The 20,742-nt window shown below is 41.4% G+C and overlaps 1 protein-coding gene and 1 long non-coding RNA gene across 12 annotated transcripts in view; one reads left to right on the forward strand and one right to left on the reverse strand.

Moving 5' to 3' along the window:
• The window catches only part of LOC310900617, a 108,710-nt gene that overhangs the window by 10,521 nt on the left and 77,447 nt on the right, over positions 1-20,742 (forward strand). The window lies entirely within an intron of this gene.
• Positions 11,408-20,742, reverse strand: part of KCNQ1 (potassium voltage-gated channel subfamily Q member 1) — a 409,094-nt gene continuing 399,759 nt past the window's right edge. For 6 of the 8 annotated variants that reach the window (XM_083838814.1, XM_083838810.1, XM_083838813.1 and 3 more), the window contains one exon: positions 11,408-13,830. In XM_083838814.1, coding sequence (XP_083694940.1) covers positions 13,630-13,830 — 201 coding nt within the window. In that variant the 3' untranslated portion in view covers positions 11,408-13,629. The remainder of the gene's footprint in view (positions 13,831-20,742) is intronic. The other 2 variants (XR_014585267.1, XR_014585268.1) reach the window with 1 other exon arrangement.

Here is a 20,742-nt window from a genome sequence, read left to right on the forward strand (position 1 = left end):
AGTGGCATTTCTGTGCAGTTTTACAGACTAGGGATGCTGTTTGGCCGCAGATGTTGACTGCAGTAAAACACGCACAAATTGTATAGTACAAATGTTGCTGGATTTAAAAGTTTCCTTGAGAAGTAATGCAAGTTTGCAAATCCGGAAGGAATATTGTTGGGACTTGTCGAAGTGCTCAATATAAACTGTAACACGCAAGCCATTAAAATGAAGATATTTGGCATTCACAGTTACACATATGGGCCTTTCAAAACCATTCTTCTGGTTTGGCAGCTCCTGCAATCCTTGAATGATGCATGACTTAGTTTTATACATTCCTGTAAGATGCTTCTGCGAAGCTGGCATTTTTTTAAAAGCTTGTCACTTGTGAGTTGGAGAAGAAAGCTGACTACAAAATGTAGGTCTGGTCTGAGAGAAAGTTGTGAAACCCACTCGCTTGCGTGGTTACTTTTCCAAATCCTAGCTGGTGTCTGGGCTTTGTGTTCAGTTGTTCGCCTGGCTACTTCTTGATGCACAGATCTTGAAGCAGACATTTAGAAGCACCAGCGAAGCAGGATATGCAAACAAAATGTCAGAGCTGTCCGAGGCCGGGGACACTTTCTGTGCTGATAAGCGACTCCTATGAGTGGCCAAACTGATCCATCTCCCTCTCTGACAGTGCCTTTGTCTAAGGGGACTGTTGAGTGAGGCTTTAAGGCTAAGCAGAGGATAAAAACTTACAATTGACCATGTCCAATGACTGCCTCAATCATGTGACATTTCCTCCATGTACATAAAGGCATAATTGACACTTTGGACCTTGCAGATGTTTTGCAATTCATTTGGTTCCCACAAAGATATCAGAAAGTAAGTCTCGTGAACTGGCAATACTGTGCTTTCCTCTGAACATGTTCTTATCGCTAAAACGTATTTAGATGCAAATCGCACCATGTCTCATGGCCCCACTTGTTTTGTTTTGCTTTTTCCTTCCCATTGCCTCTAAACAGACTGTGCCATCATTTTTTCCTGAAAGTATAAAAATACTCAGACATTCCTGAAAAAAACAAGTACACTTGTCTTCTTTGCAAGCGATCTGATTCACACGCCAATGTCAGTGTATCCTTTTGCCTTCTGCTCATGGCATTCTGCTTTATGCTTCCTAATTTAATTTGTCTTTCTGTCTGTTCAGTGATCCTTTCCAAAGAGAAATCTCTTTGCTGAGAAGCTATTTGCAGTGCTCTCAACAGAAGCAGATGCTGTGAACAACTGGTTGGCTTCATCTGGGTCTCAGAGGTCTGGACAAAGGAAGAATAGCATGGTCCAGAATGTTTCTTCCAGAAACAAAGTGAGTTCTGTGATTCCTTTCCATACTGCAGGTGCCACTTCTGCTTCTGCCTGTTTGGCTTCACATTTCTTTAAACAATGACAAACAATATATATATATATATATATATATATATATATAGAGAGAGAGAGAGAGAGAGAGAGAGAAAGAGTTAACCGTCCTTCTGGATGCTACAGGCACACCCTTCCTTCCTTCCTTCCTTCCTTCCTTCCTTCTTTCCTTCCTTCCTTCCTTCCATCCATCCATCATCCACACTCCTTGTTTTCTCAGATGATGAAGCTTATGCCAGCCTCAGCCACTAAAACAGGGCAGGAACTCAAAAAAGCAAAACTTTACAAATCAACGCCAGTCAAAAAAAGAAAGCAGAGCTCCCATTTTATTTTTCTTCAGAGATGTAGAGACATACATTCTCATTCAGGAGCCAAACTGTGTGCCTTACTGTCCTGCATTTCCTTTATTTTCCTTTCCTAGCCATTTAAAAAATAGTTTTGAATACACTTGGTGATGCTGTATGTGAGGACTGACTGTGGTAGCTGGGCTCCTCTGTTCACTGCCTGCAGATACCCTGGGCAGCTGGCTTCTCTGAAGGTGGCGCGGTTTCTCCCTCTCTGTCTATCCCTTTCCTCTGCTCACACAATGCACAAGAAGAATATCTGAAGGTCACAAAACCTTACCACTAAACTGCATGAAATCGCAAATCTGTGATTCTGCTGCAACACAGCACTGAGGTAATTTTATCACTTTCAAACAAGGTTCTAAAATATAAAGGTACAGCATCAGGAGGATGACTAAAAATGGAAGGAACAGCATAGAAGGAATGACTGAAAACTTCAACTTTGCTGGATCAGTTCATGTATTACCCTTGTCTTCTCTCACAACCAGGCTTATTGCAGCCTTGGTTAGGGCAAGATCATTTCCTACTGTAGAAGGCTTGTTATTTGTCCATGGAAAACCTAATAAGAATCAAAGATACTGGTGAACAAGTTTGGGTGAACCCAAAAAAGAAAAGTTTGCCATTTTAATAGCGGAGGAATTAAGGCTATAACAAACTTCAGGGAAAGGAGTGGATCCTGGTGTCTTCATGCCAAGACTGAATGACTTTTTGTAAGATAATGCCTAAGTCAGACAAATTGCTTGGCTCAGGGGAGAGTTACTGGGTGAGATCTACGGCCTGCGTCATACAGAAGTTCAAGCCAGCCAGTCTAATGGGCTCTTCGGCCCTTAAAACCCATGCAACCAGGAGCTGCAGGATGTCTTGAGTCAAGCAGAAAAATTCCCTGCCTTTGCAGGCAATCACAGATTAAAGAAGTGACATCTTACAGCTGGCACGGCATTTTGGCCCCCAGCATTTACACTAGGGTGATGTTGCACAATGCCTCTTCTCTGATGGTTAGAAACCTTTGTGAATATATTCATGGGTGATGTACATATTTGTCTTGTGGTAGCATTGTCCTGCAGGTGAAATAGCACTTCTTCCTGTATGTTCTTACGGAGAGCAACCTTAACCTTTTGCTTTGCCAGGCTAGACAGAGAAACTCCTAATACAGGCTCTCAAGTCACCTGACTGCTCTGGTTACCTTCCTTTGGCTCCATTCTGCTTTCAGAAACAGATTGCTCCAGCTCAAGTAACCAGACCACTACACAGCATTCCAGATGAAGTCTTGGTACTGCACCCTGCTTCCACAATTCCTAAAGAAATACCTCTCCTCTTCTCAGACCAGGAACACCTTTTTCAGGAAGGACTGCCAGCTCAGGTTCACTTTCAGTTGTTTTCACATACTGAAGAAATGCAGAGGGAGCTCAGGGCTGCAGCTTGCTAGTCAGATCTGCGGTCCTCAGGACAGGAAGACAGCTTGTGGCAAAAACTACATCTGGTGGGGTTTACTACCCAGCCCCCTTTGAGTGGAGAGTGGGGAGAGAGGAAGAATTAGTCAGTTTTTCATAGGAAACATTACTTCACTTTACTTCACCTTCCCTGTAAAAAGATCCTAGAAATTAATACGGGAAAAGCACCTTGTGTGACATACACAATCCTCTGGGTTTCGCGATCCTGACAGCCCATCATTATACACTCCAGGACTACCCAGACCTTGCAAAGCAGTACCTTTCCCTGCAAGACCTCCTCTTCTCTGGAGCTATAGCTTTTGCTTAAAGAGAAGTGAAATTCCCTTTAGATATTGCCTTTATATTCACCAGAGAACGTGCAGACTTCCAAACTAGGTAGATTTTTTTTTTCCCCTCTGTTATGCTCTGACCAAAATCCCCTCCTTTGGCAGTGCTGCTCAGGGTTACCTCTCATTGTGATTTTCTGCCACCAGCTCAGAGGTCTACCAAACAAGGTGTCAGGAGTGGATTCCTGTTGAGAAAACCACACACCCTATTTCTGCTTATCCCAGTGGTAGATCTGAAATGTGTTAGGCAAATCTTTCAAAACATTGTCTTTAGGTCATATATTCATTTTACAAGTGTCACTTCAAAAGTATAATCTCCAGTCTGCTATGAATGACTGAAAATATTGAATCAGATTTGACATTATTACAAACTTACCATGATGTTTTGAAGGATATAGATGCTGTTAGTATTTGATACATATACACAAAAGCCCTCTTAACTGTTATTAATGGCTTTCTAATATTTGACCTTCACCTGAGAGATAGGATGCAATATCTTTTAGAACTTACTCATACCTTGGCTGACGAAAGCACTTGGGCTTGATGTTCAGCATATCTGTGCTTAGAGGTCACTGACATTGCCTTAATTGCGTGTTTTAATACTTTTTAAAACCTCATGCTTCATCTTACAGGTTTTTAAACAAGTATTTTCAGTTTCTTTGAATGAGCAGTCTACTCCATGCAGATACATGAAGAATTTTGTGGGATTTTGGCAATTTGTGGCAATTACAACTACCTAGCACTGCTAGTCCGACTGTTCTGTGACAGAGTAAAGGGTTCTGAGTGACATGCATCTTTCATTGGTGGAGAAGACATCTATTTGCTACTTCTGTTTGCTGATGAAACTTTCTGAATTACAGTGCTAGAGCTGAATTTCAGGGTACTATGCATAATTCCTATGCTTGATCATGGTTACAGCCCAGACTTTGGCTCCTTAAATAAGCAGAGAATATCAGCACTCAAAAAACAAAATCCCTTCAGTAGAACCCCCCTAGAAGTCTGAAAGGAAAGCAAAGCAAAGCCAGTGGTTTTCTTTTTTCTTTTTTTATAGTTCCTAGCAAGGAAAAATCCAGAGACTTGCAGTCAATGAGCAGACCTACTTCTTCAAGAAATTATTTTATCTATGAAGGCTTTAAGCTTTTTCAGCTGGCTTAAAAGATGCAAGTACCTAAAAAAAATGAAGTAGACAAATAAATAAAGTCACCTCAGCGCTTCATGGATATCCTGGCTTTTGCAAAGGCTTGTCCAGCCACAACCTAAATAATTCAAAGCATTGTTGTCAGGCAGCAGCCCAATCCTCCTAAATAGGCACTTGCCTTATCACTCTACAGCAGATGCTTCAGCCAACCATTGGACATTGAAAACATAAATAATGAAACAAAATTTGGAGACAATAGTTTCTGGGCTGGGGACAAAATACTCATGGATATTGTCAGTCTCTGAGTAACCAAGCAGCAAAAGCTCAAGTGACAACAATAGGAAGGAGAAGAATAGGGACAAGTGAGGAGGCCTGAATCTCAATAAGGCGCGGAGCTGCACATGCTGCTGTTACCCTAGAAACTAACCTCTCCCCTGAAGAGGTTTGCCGGGGCATTGTTTGGGGGACACAAGATGTGTCATACACCAGATGGTCGTGTGCTGTATAACTCAGTTATCTGAGAGGACAGAGTAAAGGAATGCACGCTGCAGAGTTGGTCGGAGGGCTGAGCAGGGCACCATCTGTTCTTTCAGACCCAAGGCACTTTGCTTTTTCTTTTTTTTTTTTTTTTCTCTTTCCAAGAAAGGACGGGAAAACAAAATTAAAATGATTCACCGTTCAGGAAAAAAGAAAATAAAAAGCTTAATACAGTTGCCATATCTCACTTTCATTAAGCTAATTTTATCCCTGGGTTTTATGTCAGGTGAATTGCTTTTTTACGCCTGGGAGAGCAGCAATTATTTCTCTCTCAGGAGTCTATCATTTATAAATAAAACCCCTTTGAGACCTCATCGGTCATTCACCATCTGAAAACCCCCAAACGCTTCTAACCATATGCTCTCAAAAGTCCCCTCTCTCCTCCCCGAAGTTGCGCACGAATGTTTGTGCAATGCGGGGGAAAGAAGTCTTCCTTTCCAGGAATTGTTCTCCGCCTCTGTCGGGAGTGGGAAGGGGGGAAGGAGGAAAACAAAAAGCCAAAATGAAAATCGCAGCCTGCATGACTGGTGTAGGAAGGAAATATTAATCACAGCTTGCGCGATGCCAAGCAGCAGTGACTAAGACGTCTGTTAGGTGAGGCAGAAGTAGGTGTGGGCATAAGAAAACATCGCGTGAGCCTGCTGCCGAAGAAAGGCTCGCTGACTTCCAGACGGGTTGGGATCTGGGAGAATCAGATGGAAATTAAGTTTCGGGACATGTCAGAGTACATTAAGGGTGTATTAAGCCTTAGGGCTTCAGTGCAAGAAGATGAAGAGAGGGTAGTAAAAGTTGGTTAGTAAAAAAGTAGTAAAAAAAGTTGCAAGAAGCGTGAATGAACCGTGTATGCCTGGGGCAGTACTTTTGCTCAGTGACAGACCTGCACTCCGGGCCAGCCCCTGCCTGGGGGCTCACCTTTCTGCTCTCCTGCTTGGGCCTTCTGCCCCATGGCAGCCTCCAACTTGCATACGAAGCCACCAAGCTGCCCTATGGCCGCAGCAGTGCCCAGGGGTCTCGGTGCAGGGAGCAGCCATTGGGTCCTGCAGCAGGTAGCCAGCCTTTGGCATTTAATTTCCAGTATGCAGCACTTGCAGAGAAGGTCAGGTTAAGCGCATGTTCTGTCATTTGGATTTTAAAAGATGAACTATGATTCAAAATGGTATTATGGCTTGCAAAAAAACCCTCGTGCTGTGGGATCAGTCCTCAGGCCAGTGGCTCTCACCTGTGCGCATCCTTCTCTGCCCATCAGACCCACATCAGATGAACATGAAGGAGAGGAAATGTTTGGATCAATTTAGATGGAAATCTCTAGGGAAATCAAGTAGAAAGCATGGACGCAAAGCAGAAAATTTACATGCAGAATAAGGGCCAAAGATGGAAAAGGAGTAAAATATGAATCACATTTTATATTTAGGTTACAGATAGCTCAGGTAATAACCTGGTTAGGCAATCGTTAGGTCTAACAAATTATTACGCAATGTTTCAATGGCAGTTATAGATGATAGCATCTCACAAACTGCATGTAATCCTAATATTTCATACATGTTTCTAGTTCTTACAGCACTGGTAGTGCTTGTAACAACTCTATCTAATGCATTCATCTTTATGAATTAACGATCAATATACTCTTAAGGCTATAACACACAGCATGACTGAAAGTTGGATTTGTTTTGCTCTTTTGCTTTATATTTTTTCCTACAAGACTGCCAGTGTCTAAATTTCTAAATAAAAAAAATCACACGAAGGAGCTGATATGTCTCCAAGTAATCCCCTACTTAAATGGACTAGAATAAAAAGAATGAGTTATTAAAAAGAATAACATCAACAATAATATTTTCTTCATTGCAATTAACAAAAATGATCAAAAACTGTCCAGTGACAAACCAAAAAATCAGCACACAGCAGAAGCCCTTGCTGGCTCTGGCAGGGAACACACATTAGCAGGGTGAACTACGGAGCACGGAGAGCAGCAGCAATGCATTTCAGCATTTCAGTGTGCTTTAAGGGTTGTGTGAAATGCACAGGCACTGCATGCTCGGAGCGCTACACATATACTTGGTAAATTATGGCAAGAAAACCTCCAAAGCTTTTTCTTTTCCCCCCCTCTGGGGATTTGCCTCTCTCTGATCCAAGAAATCTCACTGGCGACCGCCTATCCCACTTTCTGCACCTGGCCGAGTGATTTACCAGAAACTTGACAGGGTCGTGGAAGCTTTCTTTTCTTTGTTCCACGGGTGTCTGCCATGGAGAGCCAAGCCTGGATTAGCTGAGTCTAAATCCCTGGGCAGTTCGCCAGAGCAATGCTAGTTTTGAAGAAAACGGAGCTCCAAGATGATTTTGAGATCGGCTTTATGCATCGGTTCTTCTTAGGTGCAAATCCACGGGCAGAGAGCATAATGCCTCACGTCGGGCTGGTAAGCTGTTCCCTGTAGGCAGCAGTTGCCAGCCAATGTGGGAGTTATGTGAACTTTCTGCCTGATTTGGACAATGCTGTTTCTCTGGGGCCAGCCCTTCCCTGGCAGTGCTCCCTCGCCAGCCATGTAGGCATCTTTTCACCGGACAACACGCTACATTACAATAATGTGCATGGACATGTTTAATAATACGCCTATTCGGCACCTGCATTTTCTTTGTTGTGGTGCCAACCATTTTGTCATATTAGCTTTTAGGTCGCTGTCGTTCGGAGCAATGTGAGACTTGCCGTGCTGTCTTGTAAAAATATCACTGTTTTCCAGCATCTTTCTGTAGCTGCCCCGAAGGCAAGGTGCACAAAGCCTTCCAGAGGTGGTGGCTCCTGGGAACGAGTCTTCTGCAGGTCTCCTCCTAACCCCAGGAGTCAGAGATGCTCTCGTGCCCCAGGGCTGGGGGTTGTATCTGTTCGGAATCTCTGCTTTAGGGAGGGGGGAACTTTTAGCCCAGTTCCCGTGGAAACAAGGTTAATGCACTCACACTGTGTTTGTTTTGCCTCCCCCGAATAACTTTTGAACCTGTCGGCCTAGTTCAACTAAACTTGACAGAAGGGTAGAGGTCTGCAAAATAATTAAGTTCTTGTAAGTTTTGTGAAAATAGGCATTGAGGCAGAAGAGAGGGGGCCCCGCCACTGCCTGTTCTAAGCGTCCTGGCCATGGAAAGGCTGAGCGTGAATTCACATCTCATCAGGCACCAGGGGAATGACACAGGAAACAGACCCGCTAAACATCGCAACCGCAAAAGAAAGTTTCAGCTGAAATTTGCACTTCTTAGACATCAAAGTCATCCCACAGACAAGACACAAAAAAGCCAGTGTTCACAGAAATACTTGTTAGTTTCTATTTGTACTCAGCAACTTCTTGCTCACAGGACTCAATCCTTGCTGGAACTTGGCTAAGTATTGCTGAGCACCAGGGCAATCCTGTAGTGACGGGTCCCACACACACTTGGGTACCAACTATTTCTTTCTATTAGTTTCAATATTGCTTCCCTTCATGTTTCCTCATCATAGCTGCCACTGGCTAGGGAGCCCAAGAGCCAAACTGTTATACAAGTTATTTAAAATGAAATTTCAGGGCATTTAAAAATGTATTTCCTTTTGTGTAAAATCGTTTTATTATGCGTGTTCACAAGTGGTAGGTAAGGAAATTTCTTATCAGCAAAGTAGAAAGAAATACCTCTAATATTGTCATGGTTTGAAAACACGAGAGAAACATGAGAGTAGTATAAGCCAATGCTTTGAAAACAGAAACACGAAACAAACTTGTCAATTCAGATGTCTTTGTGACCACAAGGAAAGCAATACTGCAGATACAACCAATTCCAGTTTCCACTAAACCTACGGAAAGCCGCCTTTAACAGATTTTGAACTTGCAAAGGCTTACATCAATCTGCATGGACTGAGCAGTCCCACCGAAGGCAACAGCCCAACTCCTGCTTGTAAATGAAGCACACAAGTAGATTGGTGCAGGAGTGGGACGTAAATGGGAGTTGCATCAGACCTTTAATCTTTTTCCTTTTCTTCTTCCCTGCCCCTCCTCTTCCCAAACCACCATCCCATCAGTGAAACGAGAACAGTAATACCCATCTCAGCAGGGAATGTGAGGATTAGCTTAAAACTGTTTTTACCTTTTCTCTTTTAAACTCACAGAAAAGAAAATCTTTCTGTATTTTTTTCTTTTTTTTTTTTTATAATTCAAGGAGCAATTTGTTTCTTGCCCAAACCTTTCTAGCTCAGTGGGTGGGGGAAGCCCTGGAATATTTCCACCTTCCTCAGAACTGATGATAAATCAGCACAGAGGTGTCTGCTAGCCACAACTGCTGCTAACTTGCTGCAGTAGAATGGCCATTTTGTCTGCTGACATCAAATTATTTCTGTAGCATTAGAGCATAATGCTGGCCCATTACATTATTTGAAACAAACCTACTTTAAAATAGAAGAGTGAAACGTCCAGACTTCTCTTCTTTTGTAAGATACTTTGTGAAAGGGAATCTGAAAAGCAATACCTGATAGTTGTCAGTGTGGCAGCAAGTGCTTCCAGCTCTGAAACTGCATAGGCTCAGAATAATAATGGCTTTTCATATATATTACATTTATATAACTGTGGTCACTAAAGTTCCTTTGTGCTAGGCAAGGAGCAGACATACAGGAAGAGGCAGTCCCTGTCCCGAGGAATTTGTGGTCTGAACAGACAAGTGGGCTGAGCGGAAGAGATGGGGAAACAAATGTGGCCCAACAGGTGAAGGGACTTGCCCAGAGGTCACACCATGGATTAATGCTAATGCCAGGCACAGCACTTCTCTCTCTTCAAGCCCAATGCAGCTCAGACCAGGAGCCCATGCTTTTGTTTCTCTCTAAACCTCCTCCCTGCACAAGCCCCCATCTTTCCTCCCATTAATCTTATTTTTGGCAAACTTGCACAGTCATCTGCGTCTGCTGGGGACCACTGGTGTGTTTCCACCATCAGCTTCAGCTGGGCAGTCCCACCTTCTCCTCTTTTCTTCCCTGGCTTCCTACCCTCTGGTCTGCTGCAGCAGCCTGACCCACCGCAGCCTGGCAGGCTGGGGAAGCGAAGCCAGCTGACAGGCTTTAGGCAGATTTTTTTGGGGCTGAGATTTACTTTTTAGGTAGGGATTGGGGTTACACCAATCTTGTAATCCAAACTGCTATTGAGCTGTACAGAGGGAGACTCTTTCTGCAGCCTCAGGCAATTCTTTGTTTTAACAGAGATTACAAAAACAGGGTAGAGAATCATAAAGTCAAGGCTTTGCCTACCTTACAGTTTCCTTTGGCCTTCTTCACACAATTTGCAAACATTTCCAACCCACTTTAAAAAAATGCTCTGAACAATTTATGTGAACAGCAGACACCAGCAAATGAGGTTTCAACAGCAAGATACTGCTTGACAGCTACTTCAGACAGTGAAGGCATCGAGCTGCTCAGCTCATCTTCCTGCTACCCTTATTCCACAACAAAGGATAGATAGCAGTGGAAGAAAGATGTTGAAGTACTTACTTTCAGGAGAAGTCTTCCAGGTACGAAGCCCCAGCAGATGAGACAAATCTAGTCTGTTCCTCAGAGCAGAGAGGTAAGACCTGTCTCTGGTGAGCAGCTGGGGATGGCTACCTCTGGGCAGCTGCGTGATGAATTCTGATGGCTCAGTTTAAGACAGCCTAGAGAATGGATCTTCTCTAAGGGCAAGGTGGATTATGGGATTTGAAGTCACAGGTTTCAGAGCTGGAGCTCTTTCTGAAAGGATCAGCTGGACCCAGATGTGGAATCAGGCCTCATAGCAACCTGCTATCAGGAGGACTTTAAAACCTGATTATTCTGAGGATACTGGTGATGGAGATGTTCAAAAGGATAGAGACAAACTGACATGCCAACACAAGGGAATTATCTCTTACACGAGATGTTTACTGTGAAATACTGTTATCACTCAGATCAAATGACAAACAGAAAATGTAGATATGATCTTGAGAACAAACAGATCGGAATGGATGTATTTGCTGGTTATCACAATGCTTCTAGAAAGGCATAGACCTGGATGCTTTAAGCAAATGCTAAAAGATACATCTTTTTTCCCCAGGGCCACCCCAGCTGATTAAGTCCTGCTTTTTTTTTATTTCTCTAGTAAAAAATCAGCAGAAGTTTCCAGTCCTGTGCTGCAACTGAGACTTCCATACACTGTACTAAGAGAAAAAAAGAAAAGCCAGCAACTTTCCTACATGTATCAAATTTCTGGATTTTAGAAAAAACAGAAGACAGGGTACTCTTGTCCTGTATTTTATTAGGAAATTAATAGGCTGATTGATAAGCTGAAATTACACAGTGAATTTCATTGAAAAAATATTCAAAATCATCACAACAATTTTGATTTTCTATAAAACATAATGCCCAGGTACAATTCCTGTTTATGTCTGTAAATGTCTATACCCTTAACATTTTTCTATTGTACAGCAGCAAGACCAGATAATTATAACTTGAAGTTAATTAAATACAGTATACTTTTCTCTGCAGTCCAAGTGAAAGAGATGAAATGTTTAAAACAAAGTCCAGCATATAAGCAGTACTATGAGATGGTTCCCTGAAATCTCAATTCGGACTGCTTGTATATAACAAAGGTTTATAATGGGAACTGCTGTGTAAAATTATGATGCTTTAGGACATCAGTTTTCCAACAGTTTGTTGTTGTTTTTTAAGTCTGCTTGCTTTCAAACAAACACTGAAATCTTACATTTTTACATACATTGCTAGATTGAAACACAACTTACAGACTTCTCACTTTGCTAAAGTTGCAGCAGCTGAGACATCCCTGGGGTGGGGCAGGAGATCTGGCTGCGCCTGCCTGCGAGGCAGGCTGGGACAGCGCAAAGCTCTGATGAGCTGTGCCTTGCCGCAGAGATTTGTTCAGCATGGAGCCCTGGTTCCTCGCTGCAGGCTTTCATTGCAGCTCCTTTCCTTTCCACCTGCATGGTGAGGCTTAGAGAGCTCTTGCTGGCACCTGGTGTCCCCAGCTGGGAGGGGACTACTGTCGGTACAGTCTCTGCAGTGAGGTGCCCTAGATGTGTATGATGCTCAGAGTGCAAGACCTGATTAACCTGTCCATGTCTCCCCCTTCCTTTGCCAGCAGTATGGGCTACCATCACCACGCTGGACTAATTAGCTGTGCTGTCATCCTCAGTTTTCTGACACTGTCAACCTTAAAAATGTTCTGCTTTCAAAGAAGGGTGGGTATGGTACAGGTGCTGGCTATCTGTGAGGGTTGAATTTCAGCCTTAGTAATCAAATCTCCAATCCTGTTCAGGTTGTGCATGTGCAAAATCACACCAAGCCAAACTCTGCTGTTCTTACTGCAACTATAACATGGGGTAACGTGGTTTGTAGGTGAGGCCCTGTGTCCTCTGCATTAGAGCTAGCACTTTTAAATACCAAATGACTCTGGAAGGGAATCAATTTTCTTAAGCTATTATTCAGGAAACTATTCAAATTGTCATGTATGCTGTCTGGATGAGAGATGCTTTCCTGAACTGGGGCCTCAAGTCCTGCAAGAATTATGGATGCTCAGTAAGTGGCCAGCTAAAGCACTTGACCTGCAAGTCCAGTCACTTCAGACTGCTGTACTATTTTTGGATAGTGTAAGCTAAAAAAAGAGTAGATTTAAGAAGAAGTGGGCCTTCTTTTTAAAAAGCTATTTCAGGACAAGTACATTCAGACCACTCTGTTTTCTATTTATATATAAATTCTTTGGCAACAATTTCCTAGAAAGCAGAATCGTTTTTTCTATATAATGCTTTATAGTCTCCCCATGAAAAACTGATATCTTAAAAAATCTATAGTACTTTCCACTATAAATAGTATTGTTCCAGATTAAGGATTAGTTCCTCCCTGAAGAAAAACAGATTAAAAAAATCTGGTCATTATCTGATAATGTTTATATAGCAATGTTAAAATAAAACAGCAAAAGAAAATCATTCAGCATGTGGTTTGTCATTCTCTAGAATGTTAGTGGTATGTTTATACAATAAAAACAACATAAGTTATCCTACTTTGTTTTAAAAACATTAGTAGTAGAAATATATTGCTATCTGCAGATTCATAAACAAAATGCACATTTTCCATCTAAGTTCAAGTATTATTAGAATATTATTATTACTATTATTATTATTAAAGGATCCCTAAATCCTTGCAATTTTGCCTCTCTTTACATTGTTTTGGTCTTCAGGAGCAATAATGAGTTGTGATCATTTTTGTTGATGAACAAAATAAATGTGGAGGTTTCTGTAAGTTTTGCCTGGTAGAACACAGCCTGGCAATCCTTAGGCTACTATGAGCGGCTTTTAGAAGAGTGTGTTTGAGACTAGTGGTGTATATACACAGCAGTCACGTGCTTTGTTGGATGGCGGATAAACTTAATTCCTTCCAGATTCTCAGCATTCAGTCCCATTTAAAGGAGAAAGGTGGGAAGAGCCCAATCCAGACTTATACCATATCAGGATATATCATCTTCGTTTCTTCTTGGTACTGTCAGTTGCTCATAGGTCGGTAGGGTGTTATTAGGGAGAAAGAGATCTGAATTAACGTTGTTGCCTCTCTGAGATGATCTGTTGTTCCCTTGATCCCCCTGCTGACTGGAAACCAGATGATGCAGCATATCTGTAATGAGGTTCAGTTTCTGGTCCATCTGTGTAACCTACGAGGGCATAGGGAAGGTTTGTTTAGTGTCAGCGTGTGAGAAAATTGCAACAAGCCACGTGATACAAATGTGATATTAAAATGACACTTTTCTTAATTAGCATGACAATAACCTCCGGGAAGACACCAGAGATCCACAGTTCCACAGCATTAGAAATTTAATGCAACTGGTCAGTGTTGGATGAGGAGAGGCCTGTTAACTCTCATCTCTGGGATGTGCTTTGACAGTTGTTTTATACCTGGATGAATGCATGACAGGTGGGCTTTTAAAGAGATGAACTTGGATAGGGAACTCAGTCCCAGAACTGAGCTTCTGTGTTTTTGTTGCTGTTGTCATTATTGTCTCCATATATTTTTAAAACATTATAAACTACTAACATGCTTATATGCCTTAATAATACCAATATGCTATAGTAAACATCCACCCCACTTGCAGTGATCTAATCCAGAGTAAACTAGGACTGACTGATGCTCTCTTTGTTACATTTGGGTCCAATTACCAACTCAGGCCACAAAATGCCCCACGGATATTTTTGCTGATGCAAGTGCATAACAGCTGCATTCTGTGGCAAGGGGAGGGAGTAGGACATGATTTAGTTTCATTCTGTCTCTGCTCCAATGACACAGCGTTCACTAGGATTGCCATTTGAATTACATGATTTACAACAAGTCAGAAACTCTTCTAAGATGGATTAAAGCTTATTTTAAAGCTGGGGACCTGCAGAGGAAGGTTCGGACCGGATCCATAATGCTCTTTTTCTTCTGCCTTTAGACAGATACTCTTTACATTATTTAATTCCTCTTTTTTGCTTTCTCTGCTCTTCTACTCTGTAGGAAAAAATATAATGAAAAATCAGCATACCTAAGAGAGACTAGGTTATGGAGATGTCCAAAACCTAGACCAAGCTTGGAGTACATTTGTGGTACTCAGAGGAAAATCAAGAACCAAATGTTTCTAGGAGCAACATGATTTCAGTCTCTGGTTTCTTGCGTTTTGCAGTCAAGAAGTAATGTGTACCATCCCTTTTATCTGGCATGGGAAACCTCTCTGCTCTGACTCCAACATACTGAGCCAGATGTCCTGGGGAGGAAGACAGGCGCTTACAGCTATGATTTGGGGAATTCAAATTCATGCCATCAGCACGGCAAGCAGGCAAACATTCCTCAAGGAAAGATGCCTGTCCTTCCTGGATGGCAAGAGGCTCTGAAACTGGGCAGTGAGAGTCTGCCTTGTGGCCTCCCACTCCCTGCTATAAGCATAAAGAAAAAGCCACAATTTTGTCATTAGAGTCTCAGACCCATCCACAGGGATCCTAAAACACTAAGTAAACCTCTAGGCAAGAAGAGGTAATAGGTTTTAAAAAGGGAAAAGAAAGTAAGCAGAAAAAACGTGATGGGAATAAATTGCCGCCTCAAATATCTGCTAGAAAGTAGTGAAAGGCACATAAAACCGCCAGAAAGAGTATGAGTGGGAGCAATTTATATGTGCCTGGCATTCATCCAAGTATCACACAGGATAGTAAAAGACAGTAAGGCTGAGCAGAACATCAACAAACCTGGAGGATTTCAGCAGAGACTAAAATGTTTTTCTACCGTACAGAAAATGCTGTTTTTTTCAAACACTTTGTACAACTGGTAGGGAAGCAGATACAGTAATTTAAAAATATGAGGTGCCAGAGATTTATACTTTGCAGCTGGTTTTGAAAACATTAGGCAAAGCACCCTAGATGGTACATGAAACACTAGTAATTCTGGATGGAAATGGCTGTTGAAAGATGAGATTCTTCAAATGAGGAAGCTGAAGAACACATAAGTTCAAGATTTCTAGAAGGAAATACAGATGGAAAATGGAGCAGATCATCAGGTTTTCATTTCATCACTGTTCACTCCCTTAAAAAAGGCACGCTTTGCGCTAATGGTGCCTATCCTGGATGGCAAATTCATGATGTTCCAAGCATGACAGTATGAATCAGGGGCAGCGAAGCTTGCCAAAGCATTTCGTTCCTCCACCACCCGCTGCCCAGGCATTGCTTGCTTTCTGAGACAGCTGTACTGGAAGACTGTAGTGGAAGACTGCAGACAAACAGCTATCTTCAGAGTCCGAAGGACAACTTCTCCTCTAACAAGAAATGTCTTTTCGCTAATTATTCTAAATAACTAGGGGATTCTTATAGATACATTTTTAAATTTGTGATTCCAGGCAGGGATTACCAGAGGAAACACAGACTGAGGATATATCTGGAAAATGTGCATTTATGAAACTCTTGCAGTGATGAGCTATTGAACATGACAGTAGATTGGACTGAGATCTGGATAGTCCTTCAACAGCTGTGTGTCTTGGTGATGAAGTACTGGAGAGAAGTGAGATGTGAATACTCTTGCTGGGAAATAAATTCCCTGAGATAATTGTCTAATTTTTTTCTATGGAATAAGGTTTGGCTGCAGCAGCTGTGGAGTGCAGGAGGCCCACAGAAGCAGAGGCAGAAGCTAATTACTATTGAGCTGAGCCATATGAGATAAAAAGGAATGACCTTCACCTTCCATTTTCCTGCTTATTGGTGTAGGTCTCTAAAGCCATTTGTGCAGAGAGGTACAGGTAGCTGGTTGTGTTTAGTTGTTGTTTGATCAGTTTTGCTATCCAATAAGCAAAGCTATTTGCCAGGAAGTTCTGTGCCCGTTATGGGCTTGCTCCAAGATGCTCTGAAGTCTGTGGTAGTTTCTGGCAATCATATACTTCCAGTGACTTCAGTGCGCTCTGGATTTGTACATTGCTTTGCTCATGCCTCTTGGGGCTGTATCAGAAAAGATTATGTTTGCAAATGAGACAGCAATGGGACGATGTCAATTCTGCCAAAGTGGGTCCTCTGCTTAAAGCAGGAGACATTTTAAAGAGAGTTAGAAGCTACCAGAAGGCAACTTCTACTGTTACCGCAGGCCTCTGATGTGCAAGAATAAGTAGCTTGCTGGTAACAGCCTTGCTTCTTAGCAATCCCAATCTGCCTGTCGTCATCCAAATACACATCCTGATATATACTCTTCACTTGTTTGCTGCAGAGATAATTATAACCACTAGAAAAATGTTGCAGTGTGCAATACCTTTTTCATTAAACTAGGTTTATGCACTTAACATGCTGCTTGGATAAGTGTATCATCTTCCCTGAATCATAATTTCAAACACATTTACCTGATTAGAAATTAGCCATGATGCCAGAATGAATAAAAGTAAAGCAAACAGAAAAAGTGCTGATGTGGCTATAATCTTAACTGCTTTGGACAACTCTGATCCCTCCACTTAAAACAGCCAACAGTGTTAATTACATAGGAAAATAACTAGGACTGTTTCTTTTATGAAAAACTAAGTAAGCTCTTTCTAGCTGATTTATGCTTCATTAGAAGTATGATGCTTGTATGATCAAATTCTTTATATGCAAATCATTTCCTTTGTATTTTGTAGTTGTTGGGGAGAGCAAGCAGTGCTTGAAACTCTTCAGAAATTACACACCACAGTTATTCCAAAGTCTTACTGAAATATTGTATGAAAACTAGTTTTCCATCCTCCAAAATCAATTTTCTAAAAGGATCCAAGGGCTATAGACTGAGCACAGATGGAAAGAAGCAGATTAAAACAAGCTTTGAAGCGAGCTCTTAGAAATGAATAAAAAAATGCCATCCATGCAGTGCACTGAAAAAAAAGAAACCTAACAAATAGTTCTTTGTAAAGACAGAAAGACTAAAGCACAGGTTTTAAATGGCACATCATGAACAAATGTAGCTATCTTACACAGCAATTTTTTCTATCCCTAAAGAAGTCACAGAGGCGTATGACTACACTGATATCCCGTACCAATAGACTAGAGGCAATGACACAGCTCCTGCGAGCCACAGGACCCTCTTAGGTTGTGTTTTCAGGAAACAGCTACAACTGGGTATAAAATGACATGCCAACTTTTACAAAGGTATCAAAGACATTCCAGGAGGTGTTAAGGAACAAGGCAGAGACCATTCTTGCTACATTTTAAGCATTCATAGCAAATCTATGGTATGATTCAGGATACCAAAGGTCACAATGAACTTGTTTCCTTACTTCCGCCCCCTCCCCCCCCCCAAAAAAAAAAAAAAAAAAGAGGAAGTCTGGATGGCTCCAGGGACAGCTGGAAGAGAATCTCCTTCACGCAGCACTGTGAAGGAGAACTAAAGAGTGGCATTCTGGAGACCTGCTCCCAAAACTTGTCATAGGGGTTTACTGGGAAGGGGCAAGGGGAGCTGGAATCATGGAGCCAAGAGGGACAGTATTTTCAGCCATCGATATTCAAGGTAGGGGAGCAGGCCAAGGACAAATTATCGGTGATTGGCAATTTTGGCCACAAAGACCACAGTTAATTACAAATTACCAAGAAGTTAAACCAAGCACTGCTCCATGATCTGGAGTGGTTAAAGCTGTTGATTAAAGCTGTCTCATCTGCCCTTCATTCTGGGTTTCTAATGCCCTGACTTGGAAATTTCAGAAGTAAAACTTGGACATTAAAAAAATATATTATTAAGGGTAAAAGTCATAGTCCCTTTGGACTATAAGGTTGTTCATAACTACTTATATTCTTAACGCAGTTGACTGATTAAACAAATAATTTGAACTAAATCAAGAAATTTTTTATCAGCACAGTTTATGCACCATGCTCACTCTGGATTCTGGGGGACCCTGCTTGTTCTTAATAGGGAAAGACGAGTGTGAAGCTCCTAAAGGACAAGAAGAAAAACAGAATGCAGGCTATGCTTGCCTGAATGAAAATGTGATAAAGAAAATTTTCAGCTACTTTTCAAACATTAGACTCACGATTCTGCTACCCTGAATTAACTTGAGTGGTGTTAATTCCTGAGAGTGCAGCTTTTTAGCTCTCTTGAAGCAACTCTTGAAGGTACTTTTTCAAAATAACTGAAAATGACTGGGGAGATCTTCAAATATTTATCACCACTGATGGCCTCTTAATGAGGAGGACCCTATTGCTCTGCAGTGTGAGAGACTTTAATGAAAAGAAAGTCATGCTCTCTTCACCTGTGTATCCTCTCATAGGTGGTTTTGAAAAGAATCTCTTCCATGTTTGCTATTCAGTACTGTACTTGCTAATGAGCTAGCTTTAACTTTCAGAAAAAACACACCAAAAATCCTTTCTGTTAACAAAGCCATCTTCAGGCATACTAATGACTCAGTCAGAGAAAATGTAAGAGGCAAAAAATATTCCAGACCTTATGATACATGTTAATGGCAATGACATGAAGGAATGTATTGGTATTAACCAGTACTTTAGCAAATGGAGAGTGAGCTCTTCAACCTAACACCTCTTCGTAAGGTGCGGTTATAAATCATGTTTTTCTTTAGTGGCATCTATCCTATTCAAGTAATGTTCTTGAGAATATCTGAGGAAGCTTCAGAGAGCAGCTTCCCTGGCTCCCCTTGTTGCTAAGTCCCTACACGTTTTAGTATCAAAATATTTCTAAAAGTTAATGCTTTAGAGGTTTCACGGTCCTGTGGACAGGAACAGTATTAGGAGTGGCTTTTCAGAAAAGTTCAGGGATATGTATAGGAATCTTCACAGAGGATTTACTTTAAACTTTTCTCTATAACCCAACAATTTCAGTATTATTAAAGAAAATTTCTTTCTTCAGGTACATGATGTTTTCAAAAATATTGGAAACAGTCATTCTTCCATTTACAGCACCCAAGATTGCAGATGCTTGAGAATCCCCTTATCAGAGCTTCTGGCTTAGATGTGTTTATTTTGTTGCCAGAGATTAGGCAGCATTCTTGCTGGAGGTTATATACCAGTCGCTGAGGTGTTTATAGGAGAATGTAATCTGCATGAAGGAAGATTTGTTCTCCAGACTGTCTGTACTTTCTCTTGAGAGTTGTCCAAAGAAGGGAGTATGTGTGTGGTGTCTGGGGGAAGGATAGAGGAAGTGGAGCTGGTGAGAAAACACTCTCTTCTAATATAACATTACTCCTGGCTAGAAAAATATAAAGGCTGAGCTTCTGAGGAACCAAATTAGCAGGTTTTGTGGGCTGCACATGACTAGTCAATGAAAATATTATATTAACACTGCAACCACTGTCTTAACTGACAAGTAAAACAGACAACTTTGAGAAGAAAGCATCTTTGGAAAGAAAGGCACTTGTTACACACTGTATCCTAAAATCAGCTGTCTTGTATAAAGCTGTCAGTGCCAGTTTCTTCCCTTTGAGATACTAACAGCTTTTTTTTTCTTTTTTCTTTCTTTCATTTTTTTCTTCAGTAAACTGAGACTGTTGCTGGTCTCCTTACTCTGTGTTTTTATAGTATTTTTTTTTCTCCCACATTTCTTAAAAGCATAAGAAAAAGCTTACTTTTTAGTAGTTGCAACCCCTAAGTAGCTGCTAATTCTCTATTAACCAATGTGTGCTGCTCTGTGCTTTCAGTGGAGTGGTGAGCTGGGGCTGGGAAGAAACTTCTGAGCCACTGAGTCTGGGCCAGAGCTCAGAAACAACTGGGATATACAAACCAGGCATTGCCTCTGATTCTCCAGGAGTTACCTTGAAACCAGAGTGAATTGCTGTTAACAAGGGGCTTGACTTGACACAGTACATTCTTGAGGCACTGTATAGAAATTCAGCTGTCACATTTTTCTGAATTATGTTGGAAAGTAAAACAAATTGGTAGCACTGCTAACACCAACATGTGGACATTTGATTAGTGACTATAACTTTGTGGCATTTTAGAGTAATTATTGTTCTTTTGAAGAATTTTGTCTTGAATGTAGAGTACAAGCTTTAGGGTAACAGATCCTCAAGCAATAGGAAATAGGAAAAATCAGAGGGTTAATCTATGCATTCTTTCTTTTAATTAGAATTGGGAAAGCAATTTTGATAATTAGGTCCTTG

The sequence above is a fragment of the Anser anser genome (assembly GCF_964211835.1).
Source record: "Anser anser genome assembly, chromosome: 5".
NCBI classification, from domain to species: Eukaryota; Metazoa; Chordata; class Aves; order Anseriformes; family Anatidae; genus Anser; species Anser anser.